Source organism: Salmo trutta, chromosome 5 (genome assembly GCF_901001165.1).
Source record: "Salmo trutta chromosome 5, fSalTru1.1, whole genome shotgun sequence".
NCBI classification, from domain to species: Eukaryota; Metazoa; Chordata; class Actinopteri; order Salmoniformes; family Salmonidae; genus Salmo; species Salmo trutta.
Window position 1 is genome coordinate 31,717,184 of NC_042961.1, and position 19,826 is coordinate 31,737,009.

General features: G+C 40.7%; 1 protein-coding gene across 17 annotated transcripts in view; it reads left to right on the forward strand.

The window, feature by feature from the left end:
• ablim1a (actin binding LIM protein 1a) overlaps nucleotides 1–19,826 on the forward strand; it is a 147,613-nt gene that overhangs the window by 116,308 nt on the left and 11,479 nt on the right. For 3 of the 17 annotated variants that reach the window (XM_029753389.1, XM_029753391.1, XM_029753392.1), the window contains exons 7-20: nucleotides 156–243; nucleotides 463–527; nucleotides 1,197–1,241; nucleotides 3,907–3,984; nucleotides 4,911–5,069; nucleotides 5,365–5,409; nucleotides 5,510–5,545; nucleotides 5,841–5,967; nucleotides 7,836–7,943; nucleotides 10,497–10,601; nucleotides 13,866–13,913; nucleotides 15,906–16,055; nucleotides 17,178–17,266; nucleotides 17,620–17,743. In XM_029753389.1, coding sequence (XP_029609249.1) covers nucleotides 156–243; nucleotides 463–527; nucleotides 1,197–1,241; nucleotides 3,907–3,984; nucleotides 4,911–5,069; nucleotides 5,365–5,409; nucleotides 5,510–5,545; nucleotides 5,841–5,967; nucleotides 7,836–7,943; nucleotides 10,497–10,601; nucleotides 13,866–13,913; nucleotides 15,906–16,055; nucleotides 17,178–17,266; nucleotides 17,620–17,743 — 1,267 coding nt within the window. The remainder of the gene's footprint in view (nucleotides 1–155; nucleotides 244–462; nucleotides 528–1,196; nucleotides 1,242–3,906; nucleotides 3,985–4,910; nucleotides 5,070–5,364; nucleotides 5,410–5,509; nucleotides 5,546–5,840; nucleotides 5,968–7,835; nucleotides 7,944–10,496; nucleotides 10,602–13,865; nucleotides 13,914–15,905; nucleotides 16,056–17,177; nucleotides 17,267–17,619; nucleotides 17,744–19,826) is intronic. The other 14 variants (XM_029753396.1, XM_029753393.1, XM_029753395.1 and 11 more) reach the window with 14 other exon arrangements.

The following is a 19,826-nucleotide window of genomic DNA, read 5'->3' on the forward strand; positions in this document are numbered from 1 at the left end:
GTCACTAGTTTGAATCCCCGGGCCGACTAGGTGAAACATCTGCTGATGTGCCCTTCAATAAGTCACTTAACTCTATTTTCTCCTGTCAGTTGCTTTGGATAAGAGTGTCTGCTAAATGACAAAAATGTAAATTATATCTCTGTGTGTGTTTCCAGGCAGGAGACAAACACTATCACCCCAGCTGTGCACGATGCAGCAGGTGCAACCAGATGTTCACAGAAGGAGAAGAGATGTACCTGCAAGGTGAGTAGCTAGATGGGCTGAAGTTATAACTGGAGCCTTTTAAGGGTTATTACTGTATAGCTGGGTTGGTTTAGCCTGGTCCCTGATCTGCTGTATTGCCAACTCTAAGGTTTGTATTGCCAACTCTAAGGTTTGACCAGAGCACAAACAGATCTGGAACCAGGTTAGGTTTGGTTGTCTTTGTTCTCTAATACCATCTGTCTCTGTTCTCTTCCACAGGATCAACAGTGTGGCACCCTGGCTGTAAGAACACAACCAGAACAGAGGAAAGACATAGGGAACGGGTAGGAAATATATCTGGCCATTAACTACCTCTTGTATCTTGACCTTGTTTGCGCTGTGCAAGTGTCTCTTCTGTGTCAGCCACTCCTAATTTCCCCCCTATATCCCTTCCCCTTGGCCCCAAACCTGTTTGCAGATTTGTTTGGTGTAAGTAATATGGTGGAAAATCCATCACTACACTGCTTATACCTACCCAGACACCACAGGTCTGAAAACATCAAAGGGTTAGAGCCAAAGGGAAGGGTTAGGGAGTGATCATTCAGTAATCACACAGACACCTACGGTATGCCTCTCTCCCCTTTAATCCTATGTCTACCGGTGTATGTAGTGTGTGTGTGTCCTTTGCTCTGTGGTGGTTGTGTGCGTGTGACCTGCAGATTGTGGGTCAATTCCATTTCAATTCAGTCAATTCAGAAAGTAAGCAGACATTTTCTCATTGGAGAGCGTTGATAAAAAACCATAAATGTTCTAATAGGAAAGCATTGAGAATAAATGGAATTGGAATTAAAATGCCAGTTTACATCCAGAATTGACTGAATTGAAGTGGGATTGACCCCAACCTTGGTGACTGTGATCTGGCCAGCTGAATGGGCTGCATCTAAGTCAGGTTGGAGAGCCCATGTGTGTGTGACTTCCTGTGAATCCCCCCTCTCCCTTCCCTTCCTCCACAGCTGTTACCTCCGTCACTATTACTCCTCCACAAAACAGAAAGGCAGGTACTGTATTCGCTATTGACTATGCAATGGCATCATCCTGTTTTACTTTCTCCATGATGTTGCATAGGTCATAGGACATGATGCGCTGTGTGCTGCCCCCTGCTGGAGCCAGCCTGCATTGTTAAAATGCTACACACATTTGCACATTACATCTCATACACCTGTATCGCCCTCATGTAGAAGGAGCATGGGCTAAAGACAAAGACATATTTGTGGCGTAGACATGAACAGTGTTCAAATTATTCATTGACTCTTGTGGATGCCCAATGGCTCTTGGGGGCATCCAATTTGTTATGGGGGTGCCCAGCCCACTTGTAATTTGAACCATGCAGATAAATGTCAAACAATAAATTAATGGTTCTTTTCATACAAACTACTCTCTTTAAAAATACCCCATTTAAGGCCTCGCGAGTGGCGCAGCGGTCTAAGGCACTGCATGAGGCGGTGCACAATTGGCCAGGCATCGTCTGGGTTAGGGGAGGGTTTCACCGGCCAGGATGTCCTTGTCCCATCGCGCTCTAGTGACTCCTGTGGCGGGCCGGGCGCATGCACACTGACAAAGTTGCAAGGTGTACGGTGTTTCCTCCGACACATTGGTGCAGCTAGCTTTTGGGTTAAGCGAGCAGTGTGTCAAGAAGCAGTGCAGTTTGGTGGGGTCATGTTTCGGAGGACGTATGGATCTCGACCTTCTCCTCTCCCGAGTCCGTACGGGAGTTGCAGCGATGGGACAAGACTGTAACTACCAATTGGGGAGAAAAAGGGGTAAAAAGACCCCATTTATAGTAACCATGTAGTTGTGAAAACATGTTTCATGTCAATGGCTGCATTCAATCAATACATGAATTCAGAACTGTTGTTTCCATCTGAATTCTGCATTTCCCATTAGAAGGCATGTGGTATTTACAGTATTAAGGACATTATTAAGTCACAAAGCAAATGCTGTCATTCACTTTGCAAGAGGCAAATTATTGACGACATTGCGAGATTATGTGTTTGTATTTTATTTAAAGATTTAATCTAGGGCTGGGCCAGTACCTGAAATGTCGTTGGTTCGAATTCCCGAGCCAACAAGGTAAACAATCTGTCAATGTGCACTTGAGCAAGGGACTTAATCCTAATTTGCTACAGGAGTGCCGTACTACTATGGCTGACCCTGTACAACAACACATTTCACTGCACGTAGTATCTGGTGTATGTGACAATAAAACATCTTCTCATGGAATTTCTAATACCAAGTTAGGTGTTGAACTAGGTGTCTTTTCCCCTCCTGTTGATGACGCAGTGACTGAGTTGACATACACTATACATACAAAAATATGTGGACAACTCTTCCAATTCGTGGATTCGGTTATTTATATAAAATCAAACAAACCTGCAATCTCCATAGACAAACATTGGCAGTAGAATGGCCTTACTGAAGAGCTCAGTGACTGGAAGTCCAGACAAGTTCACAGAACGGGACCGGCGATTGCTGAAGCGTGCAGTGTGTAAAAATCGTCTGTCCTCGGTTGCAACACTCACTGCCGAGTTCAAAACTGCCTCTGGAAGCAATGTCAGCACAATAACTGTTTTTCGGGAGCTTCATGAAATGGGTTTCCATGGCCGAGCAGCTGCACACAAGAGTAAGATCACAATGCCAAGCAACGGCAGGACTGGTGTGAAGCTCGCCACCACTGGACTTTGGAGCAGTGGAAATGCGTTCTCTGGAGTGATGAATCACGCTTCACCATCTGGCAGTCCGACGGACGAAACTGGGTTTGGCGGATGCCAGGAAAACGCCACCTGCCCGAATGCATAGTGCCAACTGTAAAGTTTGATGGAGGAGGAATGGTCTGGGGCTGTTTTTCATGGTTCGAGCTAGGCCCCTTAATTCCAGTGAAGGGAAATCTGAACGTTACAGCATCCAATGACATTCTAGACGATTCTGTACTTCCAACTTTGTGGCAACAGTTTGGGGAAGGCCGTTTTCTGTTTCAGCACAATGCCCTCATGCACAAGCGAGGTCCATACAGAAATTACTTGTCAAGATCGGTGTGGAAGAACTTGACTGATCTGCACAGAGCCCTGACCTCAACCCCATCTAACAACTTTGGGATGAATTGGAACTCTGACTGCGAGCCAGGCCTAATTGCCCAACTTCAGTGACCGATCTCACTAATGCTCTTATCACTGAATGGAAGAAAGTCCCCGCCTCAATGTTACAACATCTAGTGGAAAGCCTTCTCAGGAGAGTGGAGGCTGTTATAGGACCAAAGCGGGGACCGACTCCATATTAATGCCCATGATTTTGGAATAAGATGTTCGACCAGCAGGTGTCCACATACTACTGGTCATGTAGTGTATTTCACTCATTATTTGCAATGGAGGCAAACATAATGCAGTAGCAACTTTAACCCAACACCTAGCAACCTCGTCAAGAGGTTAGGATCTCTTGGTGTAACAGTAAGAGATTCGAACAGGTGTCACTGGACCCGTGTTCGAGTCCTGGTTGGGACTGCCCCTTGAATTTCCTGCAATACGGATTGAAAAAGGATGAGATGACATGAGCCAACTGAAAGATAACTTAAAGCTAGTCCAGAGATGCCCTTGAACTTGTACCGAGAGATGTTGTCTTGACATATCCCATTTCTGTTCAATAATGTAACCAACAGTTCTCTTCTTGCAGCCTTCGAGGTCGTCGTCCGAGAGTATCTGTTCCAGACCTGGTTCAAGCATACCTGGCTCACCGGGTCATACCATATATGTGAGTTCTATCTACCGTATATCTTGCCTGACAACTCACACTAAATTATTCCACTGCTCTGCTACATACTTTAGTCTGAGACTGCTATCATTGAAGTAGTTTGTGGTGAGGAGGGGCACGAGGGGTGTTGTACAAAACAAAGTAATCAGCGATTGGATGGTCTCTAACCAAGTATTAAAGCAAAGGATGAATTTTAAAACCGGATGCTTTACCCACATGTGTTCTGGCCCAACCAGACGGCCCCGAATGTGCTTCGCATTCGGTGAAGGGTCGTGGAGGTACTAAAATCCAGACTCATTGCGGAGAATAAACTAACGTATATGGGCGTGGCATAGCGTTTGGCCGGAGCAAGGTGTCTGGGTAGCCAGGCAAACGTACATCTACCCTCACACACATGCTGGGCTGGATGTGCTGCTTTTATTTTTAGAATTTAGGCCACTTCTCCCCTAACGAAGCTTAAAATAAATTGTGACTCCCTGTGTAAACTTTGTCTTAGTCCTTTTTCTTACATGTACATAGATTTTCTGTTCCCCCTTACATTGTTCATGTTGCTGTACCCTTACTGCCAATCCTCACTTCATGTAAAACAGAAGGGGCCCTAGGCTTATCAGACTCCCTAATAGTTATTCTATAGACCGTTACAAATTGATTGTAACTTTCCCAAAATTCCCAGGTATTCCAGAAATCCTGGTTGGAAGATTCAGTCAGGAGGGAATAGGCAGCAAATCTGTAAATCCTCCAAATGGGATTTCTGGAAAACCTGAGAATTTTGCTGTTCAAGGAATTTTGCAACCCTACTGACCACTAATACTTGCTAGTGTTAACCTGTCTCAGTAGATGTGTGCTTTTAGTTGTGTATAACCTCTCTCGCTCTGTCTCTATGTATGTGTCGATCTGTCTGTCTACCTGTCTGTCTGTGTCCCTAGGCAAAAGTAGACAATGAGATCCTTGATTACAGGGACCTAGCCGCCATTCCCAAAGTCAAAGCAATTTATGACATAGAGCACCCTGATCTGATTACCTATGAGCCTTTGTACACCATGTCCCTGGATGAGAGGGAGGAGAGGAGGGAGAGTGTGGGAGAGGTAATTAGAATGCAACCATGCATGAATGTCTGTGTGTGTTTGCATGTGTGTGTGTGTGTGAGACGCATCATGTAAAAATGAATGAGCCTGCATTCTGAAGTTACAATCTGTGAAAGAAAACGTCTGTGATGCATAAATCATACTATCATAAGTCATCTTTCTTCCATCTTTCCACCCTGGAAAGTATGTCTGTTGTTGCAGGGTGGAAGGCTGACACTTTTAGTGCACATTTCATGTTTAGTCTAGTGTAAATCCTTTCACATTCAGTTTGCTGAGTCACCTTCTGTGTCCACAGCTCCATACTGCGAGAAGGGAGCGTTCCCCCATGCCAGACGACAAGGTAAGGCACCCAATTATTATCATTGGTGGTACATGGTTTTGGTGTCTCTTCTTATAGTATGGTAATAGTTGTTGATATTAATAGATTTTTTCTTTTTCAGTCCTCAAGAAACATGTCACCTACACCATCTGCTGAGGTGAGTGCCTGTGTCAAGACATTCAGTGGTTTGATTAATATTAATCTTTACTTGACAGTGGGACTGTGACTACGATGTAATTCCATCTGCTTCAAAAACAAAACTTGATAGTAAAAAAAAGAGCATTGCATCTCAAGACCGCATTACACCATAATAATCTTGTATAGCGTTCAGGAGGAATAGAATAGAATAACTTAATTTTGTTGCAGAGAGACAGCTTCTGTAACTGATAATGAAGAGAAGCTCTTGGATTGACAGTGATTGGCAGGTGAGGTCACTGTGTTGTCCCTGTTAGGGCTGCTATGACATGAGGGAACGCATCCTCCAGAGGTCCACCAGTCAGGGCTCTATCGGATCACACGTCTACAATCGCAATAGTTACACCCCGTTGTCACGCTCACCGCAGCACTTTCACAGACCAGGTGAGTGTGTGTGTGTGTGTGTGTGTGTGTGTGTTTGTCTGTGTATTTGTGTGTATGTATGTGTGCGTGCGTGCGTGCATGTGTGATTTGTATTGTTACTCTCTACAGGTTGCACAGGAGAAAGAATTGAAAATAGTCTGATAAATACAGTAGGCAGTGCCTCTCTCCACTCTTCCCTTACTATTTTGACAAGAACATAATAACACTTGTTCACAACTCACAGGAGTAACATTCATGCCTGTCACTCTTTCTTAACCACACCTTAATCTTAACTCCCCACTGCAGCTGCTCTGTTGCTGTCATCTTTAATCTTTACTCTTCACATCTTCACTGACCACCCTGGTAACGCTAATAACTTTAATGAATATTCCTTATGAATATGTTAAATGTTAAATAATTTAATAATGAAATATTTATTTACTATTAATGTACAGTGGCTTGCGAATGTATTCACCCCCTTGGCATTTTTCCTATTTTCCTACCTGGAATTAAAATGTATTTTTGGGGCGTTTGTATCATTTGATTTACACAACATGGCTATCACTTTGAAGACACAAAATATTTTTTTCTTGTGAAACAAACAAGAAATAACACAGAAAAACAGAAAACTTGAGCGTGCATAACTAATCACCATAACAATTTTTTCTGGCCACTCTTCCGTAAAGACCAGCTCTGTGGAGTGTATGGCTTAAAGTGGTCCTATGGACAGATACTCCAATCTCCACTGTGATGGTTTGCAGCTCCTTCAGGGTTATCTTTGGTCTCTTTGTTGCCTCTCTGATTAATGCCCTTCTTGCCTGGTCTGTGAGTTTTGGTGGGCGGCCCTCTCTTGGCACGTTTGCTGTGGTGCCATATTCTTTCCATTTTTTTGTAATGGATTTAATGGTGCTCAGTGGGATGTTCAAAGTTTCAGATATTTTTTTATAACCCAACCCTGATCTGTACTTCTCCACAACTTTGTCCCTGACCTATTTGGAGAGCTCCTTGGTCTTCATGGTGCCACTTGCTTGGTGGTGCCCTTTGCATAGTGGTGTTGCAGACTCTGGGGCCTTTCGGAACAGATGAAAATATACTGAGATCATGTGACACTTAGATTGCACACAGGTGGACTTTATTTAACTAATTATGTGACTTCTGAAGGTAATTAGTTGCACCAGATCTTATTTAGAGGCTTCATAGCAAAGGGGGTGAATACATATGCATGCACCACTTTTCTGTTTTTTATTTCTTTGAATTTTTTGAAACAAGTAATTTTTTTCATTTCACTTCACCAATTTGGACTGTTTTGTGTATGTCCATCCAAATAAAAATCTATTTAAATTACAGGTTTAATGCAACAAAATAGGAAAAACGCCAAGAGGGATGAATACCTTTGCAAGCCACTGTTTATATAGTTTATAGTTTATTAATGCTATTCACAGTTTTTTCATTTGAAGGTGTATCTCGTAATACACTTTTTCCTTATTCCTTATCCCCGTCTCCCTCAAATAGTTTTTCCTCCAAGTTTGTTGTTTTCTAGTTTTTACATGATTCCGATTTTCTACCCTTCTTTTCGTTCACCCTCTCTCACCTCCCCTCCTCCTCTCTCCCTTCCTAACTGTGGTGGTGTGTCCACTGGGTCTGTTTCCTCTCTCACCTTTCTTCCACCTCTTCCCTCCCTCCCTTCCTGTCTTTATCTGTGATGGTATGTCTACTGACTGTATTACTTCTTCCTCGGCTCCACACCTCCCTCCTCCTTTTCCACCTCCCCTCCACATCTCTCTCACATCTCCCCCTCCACATCTCCCTCCCCTCCCTACCTGTGGTGGTGTCTCCCCACCGGCTCTGTCCCCCCTCCCCTCTCTCACCTCCCCTCCCCTCCCCTGCAGAAACTCTGACAGGCATGCAGAAGCTCTGCTCTGACCTGTGCAGTAACAGCCATAGTGACTCCCGCCCCACCTCCCCTTTCAGACACCACTTCCTACCCCATAGCCAAGGTAAGACAGGGCCCTAGTCCCCATGGTCCCTCCACTCTCCCCACTACCAAGGCAAGCTGTGTCACCTCATTCAAGTCTTACTGCCTCATACGCTATGGCTAAACTACTCATGTCCCTAACATCTTCTTCAGCCCCTATACAGTGCCTAGTGAAAGTCTACACACCCCTTGCACAGTTTTCACATTTTGCTGCCTTAAAATTTGATCTGAAAGGGATTACATTCAAAGTGAAAGAAACATTACAGAACATTTTCTAAATTAATTTAAAATATAAAACAAACTTGTCTTCACACCGCGTTAAAACCTTTTGGAAGCACCTTTGGCAGCAATTACAGCTGTGAATGATTTTGAATTCGATTCTACCAACTCTGCACAACGCTTATGGCAACATAATGTATATCCATTGTTTTTGTCAAAATTGTAATTCCAAAGACACACCAGAATGGATTTCCAAAAGGTGTTGAGTTTTCCTGAGTTTTCCTTTTCCTGACATAAATCTGCTTGACATTCAGACTACTTTTTTATATTTCTGTCCATCAATGATTTCCAACCAAATTTACTGAGCTTTAGCAATTTTGACAAAAACAATGGATATATGTTGCCATAAGAGTTGTGCAGAGTTGGTAGAATCTTCTTAAAAATGATTCACTGCGTCCAAAGGTATTTCCACCAAGTATTAACTCAGGGGTGTAAAGACTTATGCAATCAAGAAATCTTTGTGTTTTATTTTTAATTAGTTCATAAACATTTATATATATTTTTATTTTACTTGGGGTATGTAGACTTCCACTAGGCACTTTATACTGTTGCCATGCACATTTGATGTGAAGTGAATGTCAGAAGCTGACTAGCCTGGTCCCAAATATGTTTGTGCCTTTCTTACCAATTGACTGGATAGAGACGTCTCTTCTGCTGTCATGATATAGACATGCAGCCTAGTTCACTTAGACCAGAGGTTCCCAAACTTTTTCACTCAGGCTCCCCTTCCAGCATTGGGAAACTTTGAAATGTTCCACACATTACTGACATTCTGCCTGTTTAATGATAAATGCCCATTATGTCTGCCTACACAGCCTGGTCTCATAGACTAGACGTAACATAGTAAATATAAATCCTGGACATTCAAATGGGGTGGCAGGTAGCCTAGTGGTTAGAGTGTTGGACTAGTAACTGGAAGGTTGCAAGATTGAATGAATCCCTGAGCTGACAAGGTAAAAATCGGTTGTTCTGCCCCTGAACAAGGCAGTTAACCCACTGTTCCTAGGCCGTCATTGAAAATAAGAATTTGTTTTTAACTGACTTGCCTAGTTAAATAAAGGTAAAATAAATTTAAAAAATGGTATGAGATGTTACGTTTGGTATGGTTACATAAGGCAGATGGTTACTTAAGGCAAAAATGAAAGTAGGGTGGATCGGTGGGCGTATAATGCGAATGTCTAGCAACCCGGAGGTTGCGAATTCAAATCTCATCATGGGCAATTTTAGCTAATTAGCAACTTTTGAACTACTTACTACTTTTTAGCTATTTTGCAACTAAGCATGTTAACTAACCCTTCCCCTAACCTTAACCCTATTAGCTAACTCTAACCCTTTAACCTAACTCCTAAACTTAACCCTAGCCTCAACCTCTAACCCTAACCCAGCTAATGTTAGCAACCTAGCCACCTAGCTAGAATTCGTAATATATCATACATTTTGCAAATTCCTAACATATTGTATGTTTAGTAAATTCACAATGTATAATACAAATTGTAATCCGTAACATATCTTATGTTACGACATCCACAAATTAACACATTCCATACTAAATGTAACATATCATACTAAATGAAGTTTACGGAATTACATATAGAATAATACGAAATGCTCTGAGACCAGGTTGGCCTGCATGCTTTGGTTAGGTCTCATATTACCTCATGGCTACAGTATGTAACTAAAATGGTTGGTTAGTGACTAACTAACCGACAATGAGATTAGTAGGATTAGGGACGGGTTAGGGTTAGATGAGAAACATTTTTCAGCATCCATCTAGTTTGAATTAATCTGCCAATTGTTTTGGATAAAACATGTTTTTTAAATGGTAAACTAGATATTAGATATGATATCAGTCTTATGGCCTTTTGTGTTTTGATGTTGTCTGGTTACATGCTAAGGTGTGTCCTCATCCTCATCTACTGTGTTATGATAGGGACAAACAGAGTGAATTTGTAGCTGTACCAAACTCAGAGTTGCATATGGTTCATACTGTATGCTCTGGTATGCTTCTTGTCTGCTGTATGCTTTAACTACAACATCTGCATGATTTTCCCATCCATTGATTTGGTAATACAGGATCCTTCAATAGTTCTCAAAACTGGATCACTCTTCCAGAGTAAAGTAACATCCACTTGCGTCCATTTTTATGCTTGACCCTAATCTCACATGCCAGACCTTACAGCTATATCCAATACTCAGAGACACTCTCGTCTGGCTCTGCAAGGTTAGCTTTCTCCAAATTTATGATTTCCTTATGGTTGCCCTGCTTACATTTTGTTCTTGGTTCTTCTCATCGGAGGCACTGATCCACCCAGCGGGCGGAGCTCCCCTATACCCCAACGGCCAGAGAGCCGGCCGGTCACTCCGCCTCTCTCTCTGACCCCTAAACATTTCCACCTCCCAGGTAGGAGATACACGGAGCGCACCCTGTCACTGTTACTGCTACTGGTCACCTGAGACTTTTTATTGCTCTCACTCAACTTCTCTCTACCACTTTTTCCATTTCAATAATGCTTTTGGCTCATGTGTCACTGGAAAAGTGTTTGATACGTATACATGAAATGCAAAACACTAAGCACAAACTGATTGAATCAACGTTGTTTCAACGTAATTTGTCGACGTATTGTGGCACGGATTCTACATGGAAAATACATGAAAAAAAATTGACATAGACAAACCTTGTATAAAATATGTTGAATTTGTACCTTTAAAATAATGTCAGATCTTCAGCGTTATATCCACTATCAGAAAAACAAACAAAAAGCTGTGCATAGTCTACACATAGTCTTTGGTCTCCCATCCAATGTTTTAACCAAGCCCAGCTATGATATTTGTCATTGACTATTACCAATGTGCTATTGTGAGAATGATTGATGATAGATCCCCACTTAAAAAGTAAATAGATAGGGCCTCCCGAGTGGCGCAGCGGTCTAAGGCACTTCATTGCAGTGCTTGAGGTGTCACTACAGCCCCAGGTTTGATCCTAGGCTGTGTCACAGCTGGCCTTGCCCGGGAGACCCATGCGGTGGTGCACAATTGTCCGGGTTAGGGGAGGATTTGGCCGGACGGGATGGGTGGTGGGCTGGGTGCCTGCAAGCTGACTTCGGTCACCAGCTGGACGATGTTTCCTCCCGACACATTGGTGCGGCTGGCTTCCGGGTTACGTGAGCAGTGTGTCAAGAAGCAGTGCGGCTTGGCAGGGTTGTGTTTCAGAGGATGCATGGCTCTCAACCTTTGCTTCTCCCTAGTCTGTAGTGACAAGACTAACTACCAATTGGATATCACAAAAAAGGGGTAAAAGTACCAAAAAAATATAGGAATAAAAAAATCATAAAAACAAAATAGATTTACTATTGCTATCAAAGTCATTCCAAAGGGTAGGTTTAACAGAGCAAAATAAAATTTCACCTTTATCACTCATATATCATCAATGATTGAGACAGTGCCGGAGAAGATGGCTGACATTTTACATGCTCCTAACTGATTGTATTTATATGTTTGTTTTTTTTGCGTTGTTTGTAACTGATTTTTTTTACTCATTTTGTACTTGTTACTTTTATTTCTTATTCGTGTTTTTTCAACTGCATTGTTGGTTAGGGGCTTGTAAGTAAGCATTTCACTGTAAGGTCTACCTACACCTGTTGTATTCGGCCCATGTGACTAATACAATTTGATTCGATTTGATCTGATTTTTGAATGACACAATTTAGGCTTATATAGCATTTGCAATGTCAACAAAGGCTATTGTTTCAATTCAACCCAGAATTCAACATAAAATAGACAATACAATAGGCCTAGGGTTTTAAGCTTTGGCTGATTTAAAATTGAATGATATTTAGTGATTGAAATCTGTTTGGTTGTCAACACAACCAAATATCAACATTTGAAGGAGATGAAGCCTCTATATTCTGATTGGATAGTTCCATCTGTGCCACTGACTTAGTCTGGCTTTCATTTCAGTTTGTCTACAAAATAATAATTGATATGTTGGATTCAACTCCATCTCAACTAAACATCTAAGTTAAATAATAAGACTCAATCAGATCAAATTATTTAAAGTTGGATTTAATTTGATTTAATCCTATTCTTTAACTTTGATGTTTGATTGAGATAGAGTCGTGAATCCAACGTACCAATGATTAATTTGTAGACAAACTGGAATTAAAGCCAGACTTATGGCCTAAACTCACCAATGGCGAGCGTGCGAGGCGTGCGTGATTTATTTAAAAATGCGTTGTTTTGAATTATAATAACCCAACCGAAGCCGGGTGGGCAGGTTGTCCTCTATGACGCCTCGCTCGTTTAAAACCTGTCACGATTTTTGTGATTTATTGCTGCCGCTGTAGTCACACAAAACATTTTGTTGTTGTCATTATTCACTTTTTTTTAACTCATTTGAATTGGAAGAAGTAGCTAAAGAGTTTTTTTTTTTACCATATATGCTAAATTAGACCAATTCACCCACTTATTCATACACAACATCGCTATCAGCAAAGATGATTGGAGATATGGACTATCCTGCTAGCATACAGTCACTGTTCTGCCAGTCCCATCCTTTCCACCCGCCTCGCTTTGTTTGCTCCGCCCACCCGCTTCTGGTGAGTTTTTCGCTTAAGTCAGTGGCACAGATAGAACTATTTAGGGAGAAGATAGAACTCCTTCAAATGTTGATATTTGGTTGCGTTGACAACCCAAAATAATTCACTATCACTTTTGTGATACAGTAAATAGCCTAAAGTTAAGTTTCCTGGTTGCTAAAATTCTAATAGTTTGCTGACTTTCAGTTTATGTGACAAAATAAGCAACATAATGTGTAGAGAAACATTGTACCATTTAAACTGCTGTGAAATATATTTTCAATAACCCAAAATATTGTATTTTCAGCTGTTTGAAGCTGGTGTACGAAACTGAAAGTAAAGAACAGGAAGCATCGAAATAGCGCACATAGAACAGATCTATCGCTTCTTAGACTTGCTTTCAATGAGAATGACAGATCTATAACTATGTGAATTTGGTTGGGTCACCTAAAAAGTTACATATTGCAGCTTTAAAAATTAATGTAAAATGTTATCTTACAAACTAATGTAAAATTCGACTTTAAAATCGGTAACACATCCATGGCCACATTTTGAAGTGATGGTAACTATACATTTCTTCTTATGTAATCACATAAAGTGTTCTAATTCAAGATAGCTATGCTATAATAATCTGTGCAGAATCTCGAACAACATTGATCAATTGCGCCATGTACTTTTAATGTAATCTCTACTGCAAATCCAGTTCTTTTGGTTCAGCCATTAGATGATGTACAGTGATAACACATGAATCTGTTGTATAGATAAACAAAATATCTGACATTGTATTCCCATTTGAACTTTGCTTTGCTTTTAAATTATTGAAAGCACAGAGATAGACATTTGGGTGACAACTAAACCAAAAATCAGACATTGTTTTTCCATTGGAATTTGGTTGTGCTTTTAGATCATTGAAAGCATAGTGATAACACATTGGAAATTCAACTAACTTTTGTCTGTGTTTTTGAGTGGGTGAATATATCTTGTAATCCCATTGATCAACATCTCAACCAAATATTCCCCAATTATCCACGTTGAAATGACATGGTGTGCCCAGTGGTTTTGACTATGTCTTTCTCCCTTTGCCCTTTCAGATCAGGGGATCAACATTTACAGGAAACCACCCATCTACAAACAGCACGGTATATTCACTCTCTGTGACCTGGTTTCACCAGCATTAACAGTATGATTATTGTTATGAATAATTATACTGATTGCAAATAGAGACAGAGCTTTCCAAGAGCATGACTAGGTAATATTACTTATCTTATCAGGGACATGATATGAGGAGTTGGTTTACTGTAAAACAACGTGATTATAGAAAGAAAATAGTGTCTTGAACCTCATTGGCTATAAACAAGATCAATAAGCTTAACTATACAAAGCAGCACCTAACCTTTTAGTAATGGTGTAAGGTTGGTGGACTAGATGTCTATGAGCAATATCTGGGTCCTTTCAATTATGTTTTTTTCAGTTTGGATTGAAATTGTGTAATCACCACATTGATCTGTAATTGTACACCATTTACTGTAACCACCTCCAATGTCAATGTGTCAATACTGTTTGAAGTCTCTCTCTGTCCAAATACTTTCTGAACACTTTCTGAGAATTTAGAAACCTAAACAAAAGATCAAGGCATGTGAGCCTACAGTACCCCATAATCTAAAGAGAAGGTTTGGGATGTCATCTTAATTCCCTTAAATGTGATTTATTGCTGACATGTTTTGGAGTGTGGTCCTTCTCCACTAATGGTTCTGTAGCCCTCTCTTGCTGTCAAATGACCTAGTGTCCTTACTGCCTTCAATAAATACCATTGAAGGCAAATAAGTTGCCATCTTGAACCGTCTTTTAAGATTACATTTGTACATTCCTAGGACTGAGCACCCATTCAGCGGTGCAGACAATATTATATATATTGATTAGAGCGCCATCACACTACAACTATTTACATAATCTGTGAACAATTTTGAATAATACGTGTAAGTGTAAGGTTGGTGTATTATCTTTACCATGTACAGAGAAAATTTGAGATCACAATTGTTACATCCACCGTGTTAAATGTAACCCTTTCTTAGTGTGTATACTTATGTGACCCACTGAAATAGTGTTAAACTGTTGCAAATTCCAACTTAAATGAACACTTATTAGAGAGGATGCTGTTACAATTTATTTTTGTTAAAGAATCACATAGTGTTTCAGTATTTTAGTCTTTTTTGGGAGAGGGGGTGTTGTTTTAACACTGTAGGTGTAAAGCCTTATTTGCATATTTCCCAGCATGCCTTTCAAGTGAACTTGAGAGATACCCACCCATAACTGTGTTTATTAATGAAAGAGATTTATTTGTTGAATTTATAGCAGTTCAACCTTGAAGCCCTTGTTAATGTGCTAAGGTGAATGTGTTTGAATTGAAATTAAGCATTTATGGCCATATAAAATATACTTGTCATATATTTATTTATGGCTTAGTCATCCTTGACATTTCAGTTTGAAAATCTTGGCGCATAGGCCACATCAGACCTGTAAATCACAATATTCTGGTTTATGAAGTTATTAGTACTGTAATTCCTATCAGAATCCACCCATTCAGCAAAACTGCTATTGAGAAGGATTTAATAGTGAGATCATATCATTTATACTGGAACAACCATCTCAGTGATGGGTACACTAGATTGGATTAGTTTAGAAAAATGCATGTCATTTATCTTTGTATAGCATAAGATCAATGAATCAATGTGCATGCAGAAACATAGATATTAAAAACAAACTACTCTAAAAATCAACCTGCACAAATTATGCTGGGAAATATGATAATGAGGCCCCTCCCACATATTTTCTACTCTGAGAGAGTTAACAGAAATTAACTCAACACAGTCAAGTAACAACAACACCACACATGTTGATTCCACTGTGATTCAAATAACACTTCATTCTCTGTCAATTTGTTAACCCCACTCGAATCAACACTCAGATATAACACTCACAACACTTTTCACCTCAACACTTGTAAATTTGCTGTGTAAAGATTATCACACAACATTTCAGACAGACGATGTTGAAATGTTCAGCTGTGGTTAAGGGGATTAAGGGTACTCACTCAGACTCTGATAGTCCAGTTCCTCTGGTTACCAATTTAGATTCACCCGCACCAAAAAGAAAGTCTGCTGATGACATCATCAGATCCGCTACGTTTCCTGCCGCCCATGTCCCCCCTCCAGATGACACATCACCGACCGAAAACGACCACTGGCCCCCCTGCTCTCCCTCCCTGGCCCTGGCTGCCTTAGGTACAGTAGGCTCCTTATGAGCATGCTTGCACTGCCCAACCTCCTTCACCTTAGAGGCTCACTACCCCTAACCAAACCCTGAACTTGCCCCTGTCCAGAAACAACCACTAGTCCCTATCCTCTAGACATTTGTGGAGATCTGAGAGAATTTGATAGGTTTGAGCAATATGTCAATAGCACCACCTTGAACTCTGATAGGCTAGGTGGAATTTCTGCCATATGGATTTTCCAAACCTCTCAGATTTTCACAAGTGTCTAGGATGTAGGGTTTGGGTTCTTTATGGATCGGTCATAATCTCACTCTTATGCACTTGTAGCTTAACATCACCACTAAGCTTTATTGCATCCCTGCTCTCACCACAATTTCTCTCTGGAAAACAGATTGTAAAATTATTTTGCTGAATTTTGTGCAATGCTGATGAACAATGTATCCTTGAAAGACTGTTGTTGTTGGCATCATGTCACTTTTTGCTTGCTACAGCTTCAGTTGCACCTTCCTTTACACCTATAAAATCAATCAATCGACCATTCACAAGTGACTTGGACAGAGCTAACTGAGACTGGCTTCAAACTGATCTGTCTTCCTACACTGTGTTGTTCTGTGCATCAAACTCATAGTCAAAATCTCATCTTGTGAAGACTGTTGTACTGTCCGTGTTAACATTCTGTGCAGCTGAGTAGTTTCACTCTTTTTGTGTTGTCTTTGTTTATGTCTAGTGAACTCTGTCTCACATTTGTGTTCTCCCACACCCCTGTTGCTGGAAAGATAAATCCTACAGTACTTTTGTAAATCCATTTAAAAATCCTGTACAGTACTTTTGTGAATATGATGTCCACAGATGGAAGCATTCTAATATGCCTTCTGTTATAGTTTTTGACAGTCTTGTTTTACTGTATTTAGCACTACTTCTCAGTCAAGATGCCTGTAATTCACACACACAGTTATAAGGGTGTGTGCATGCGTGCATGCCTGTGTGTGTGTGTGTGTGTGTGTGTGTGTTCCTGTGTGTGTTCCTGTTTTGCTGTGTGTGTGTGTGTTCCTGTGTGTGTTCCTGTTTTGCTGTGTGTGTGTGTGTGCATGTGTGTGTTGGCTTATTCGCGGGTTGTTTATGCCACTCAAAGGTTCAGAAGGAGGAAGGAGACGGTCTAGGGAAGAGGAGGAAGAGGAGGCTATGAAGAGAAAGCAGATCCAGGAGGAGCAAATCAACAAGGTTAGAGAAGCCACATTCATACACTCACTCCCACAATCACAATCACACCCACAAACACACACAGGTAGGCAGCTCTACTCTACTATTGTATGTTCATAAAAAGTTATTCCTGCAGGTACAGTATACTGCTTCATAGTTTTGTTATAAGCATGTACAAGTCTTTATACTGTATTATAATAAGGTTTACACTATGTTTTGTCTCTGCATGTATCAGCTTTTTAAATGACTCAAAATAGCTGGTATTTAGTCAGGATCAATTCATGAGAAGATACATGCTCATGACAAGTCTTACAATGCATTATACCTGCAGGCTTTAAGTGAAGTATTTTACCATATGTTCTGTGTGTCCCCAGATCCAGTCTGGTTTGGGGAAGCTGATAATGAAAGAGGAGAATGAGAAGGAGCAGATCAGGGAAGGTCATGCACGCAGCCAATCAGCTCAGCGCTATGAACCTCAGCAGAACAACTATGATGGAGGTATGTTCTGACCAACCTCACCATATAGTAACAAGCACATTGTTTAGAAGAACCACATCAAATGAACTGTAAACCAGGGTCATGTTCATTAGGTACCAAACTGAAGAAAGCGATCCAAAATGGATTGAAACACAGAGTTACTATCTGTACTTGTCCAATACAACAAACAGCATTTTTTTGTTTTCTCCTGCAAAACATTTTGAAGTCTTTTGGTGTGGTGTAAATGAATTAACAATATCCTGGTCAGATCCAACCTCAAAAGCAACCCTATCAAATAAACAGAACACAACACATTTGAGATCTGAATTTTAACACCAACAGTGTTAAATGTAACACTTTCTTAGTGTACAGTAGAGTGCCTTCAGAAAGTAACTTTTTCCCAAAAATGTTTGTTACAGCCTGAATTTGAATTGAGATTTTGTGTCACTGGCATACACACAATACCCCATAATGTCAAAGTGGAATTATATTTATTTTTATTTTGTACAAATGAATAAAAAATGAAAATATGAAATGCGTTGAATCAATAAGTATTCAACCCCTTTGTTATGGCAAGCCTAAATAAGTTCAGGAGTAAAATGGAGTAAAAATGGGCTTAACAAGTCATATTATAATTTGCATGGACTCACTCTGTGTGCAATAATAGTGTTTTACATGATTTTTTAATGATTACCTCATCTCTGTATCTCACACATACAGATAATTGTAAGGTACATTGGTCGAGCAGAGAATTTCAAACACAGATTCAACTACAAAGACCAGGGAGGTTTTCCAATGCCTTGCAAAGATGGGCACCTATAGGTAGATAGGTTGAATATCCCTTTGAGCATGGTGCAGTAATTAATTACACTTTGGATGGTCACTACAAAAATACATGCGTACTTCCTAACTCAGTTGCCAGAGTGGAAGAAACCACTTACGGATTTCACCATGAAGTCACCACCAATGGCGACTTTAAAACAGTTACAGTTTAATGGCTGTGATAAGAGAAGACTGAGGATGGATAAACAGCATTTTACAGTAGTTACTCCACAATACTAAGCCAAATGACAGAGTGAAAATTAGGAAGCTTGTCCAGAACAAAAATATTCCAAAACATGCATCCTGTTTGCAACAAGGCCCTAAAGTAAAACTGCAAAAAATGTGGCAAAGAAATTAACTTTATGTTCTGAATACAAAGCCTTGCAAATCCAACACATCACTGAGTACCACTCTTCATATTTTCAAGCATAGTGGTGGCTGCATCATGTTATTGGTATGTATCGTTAGGACTGGGAAGTTTTTCAGGATAAAAAGAAACATAAGAGAGCTACAGTGAGGGAAAAAAGCATTTGATCTCCTGCTGATTTTTTACGTTTGCCCACTGACAAAGAAAGGATCAGTCTATAATTTTAATGGTAGGTTTATTTGAACAGTGAGAGACAGAATAACAACAAAAAAATCCTGAAAAACGCATGTCAAAAATGTTATAAAATGATTTGCATTTTAATGAGGGGAATAAGTATTTGACCCCTCTGCAAAACATGACTTAGTACTTGGTGGCAAAACCCTTGTTGGCAATCACAGAGGTCAGACGTTTCTTGTAGTTGGCCACCAGGTTTGCACACATCTCAGGAGGGATTTTGTCCCACTCCTCTTTGCAGATCTTCTCCAAGTCATTAAGGTTTCGAGGCTGACGTTTGGCAACTCGAACCTTCAGCTCCCTCCACAGATTTTCTATGGGATTAAGGTCTGGAGACTGGCTAGACTGGCTGGCTGTTTTGGGTCATTGTCATGCTGGAATACCCATCCACGACCCATTTTCAATGCCCTTGCTGAGGGAAGGAGGTTCTCACCCAAGATTTGACGGTACATGGCCCCGTCCATCGTCCCTTTGATGCGGTGAAGTTGTACTGTCCCCTTAGCAGAAAAACACCCCCAAAGCATAATGTTTCCAACTCCGTGTTTGACGGTGGGGATGGTGTTCTTAGGGTCATAGGCAGCATTCCTCCTCCTCTAAACACGGCGAGTTGAGTTGATGCCAAAGAGCTCCATTTCTGTCTCATCTGACCACAACACTTTCACCCAGTTGTCCGCTGAATCA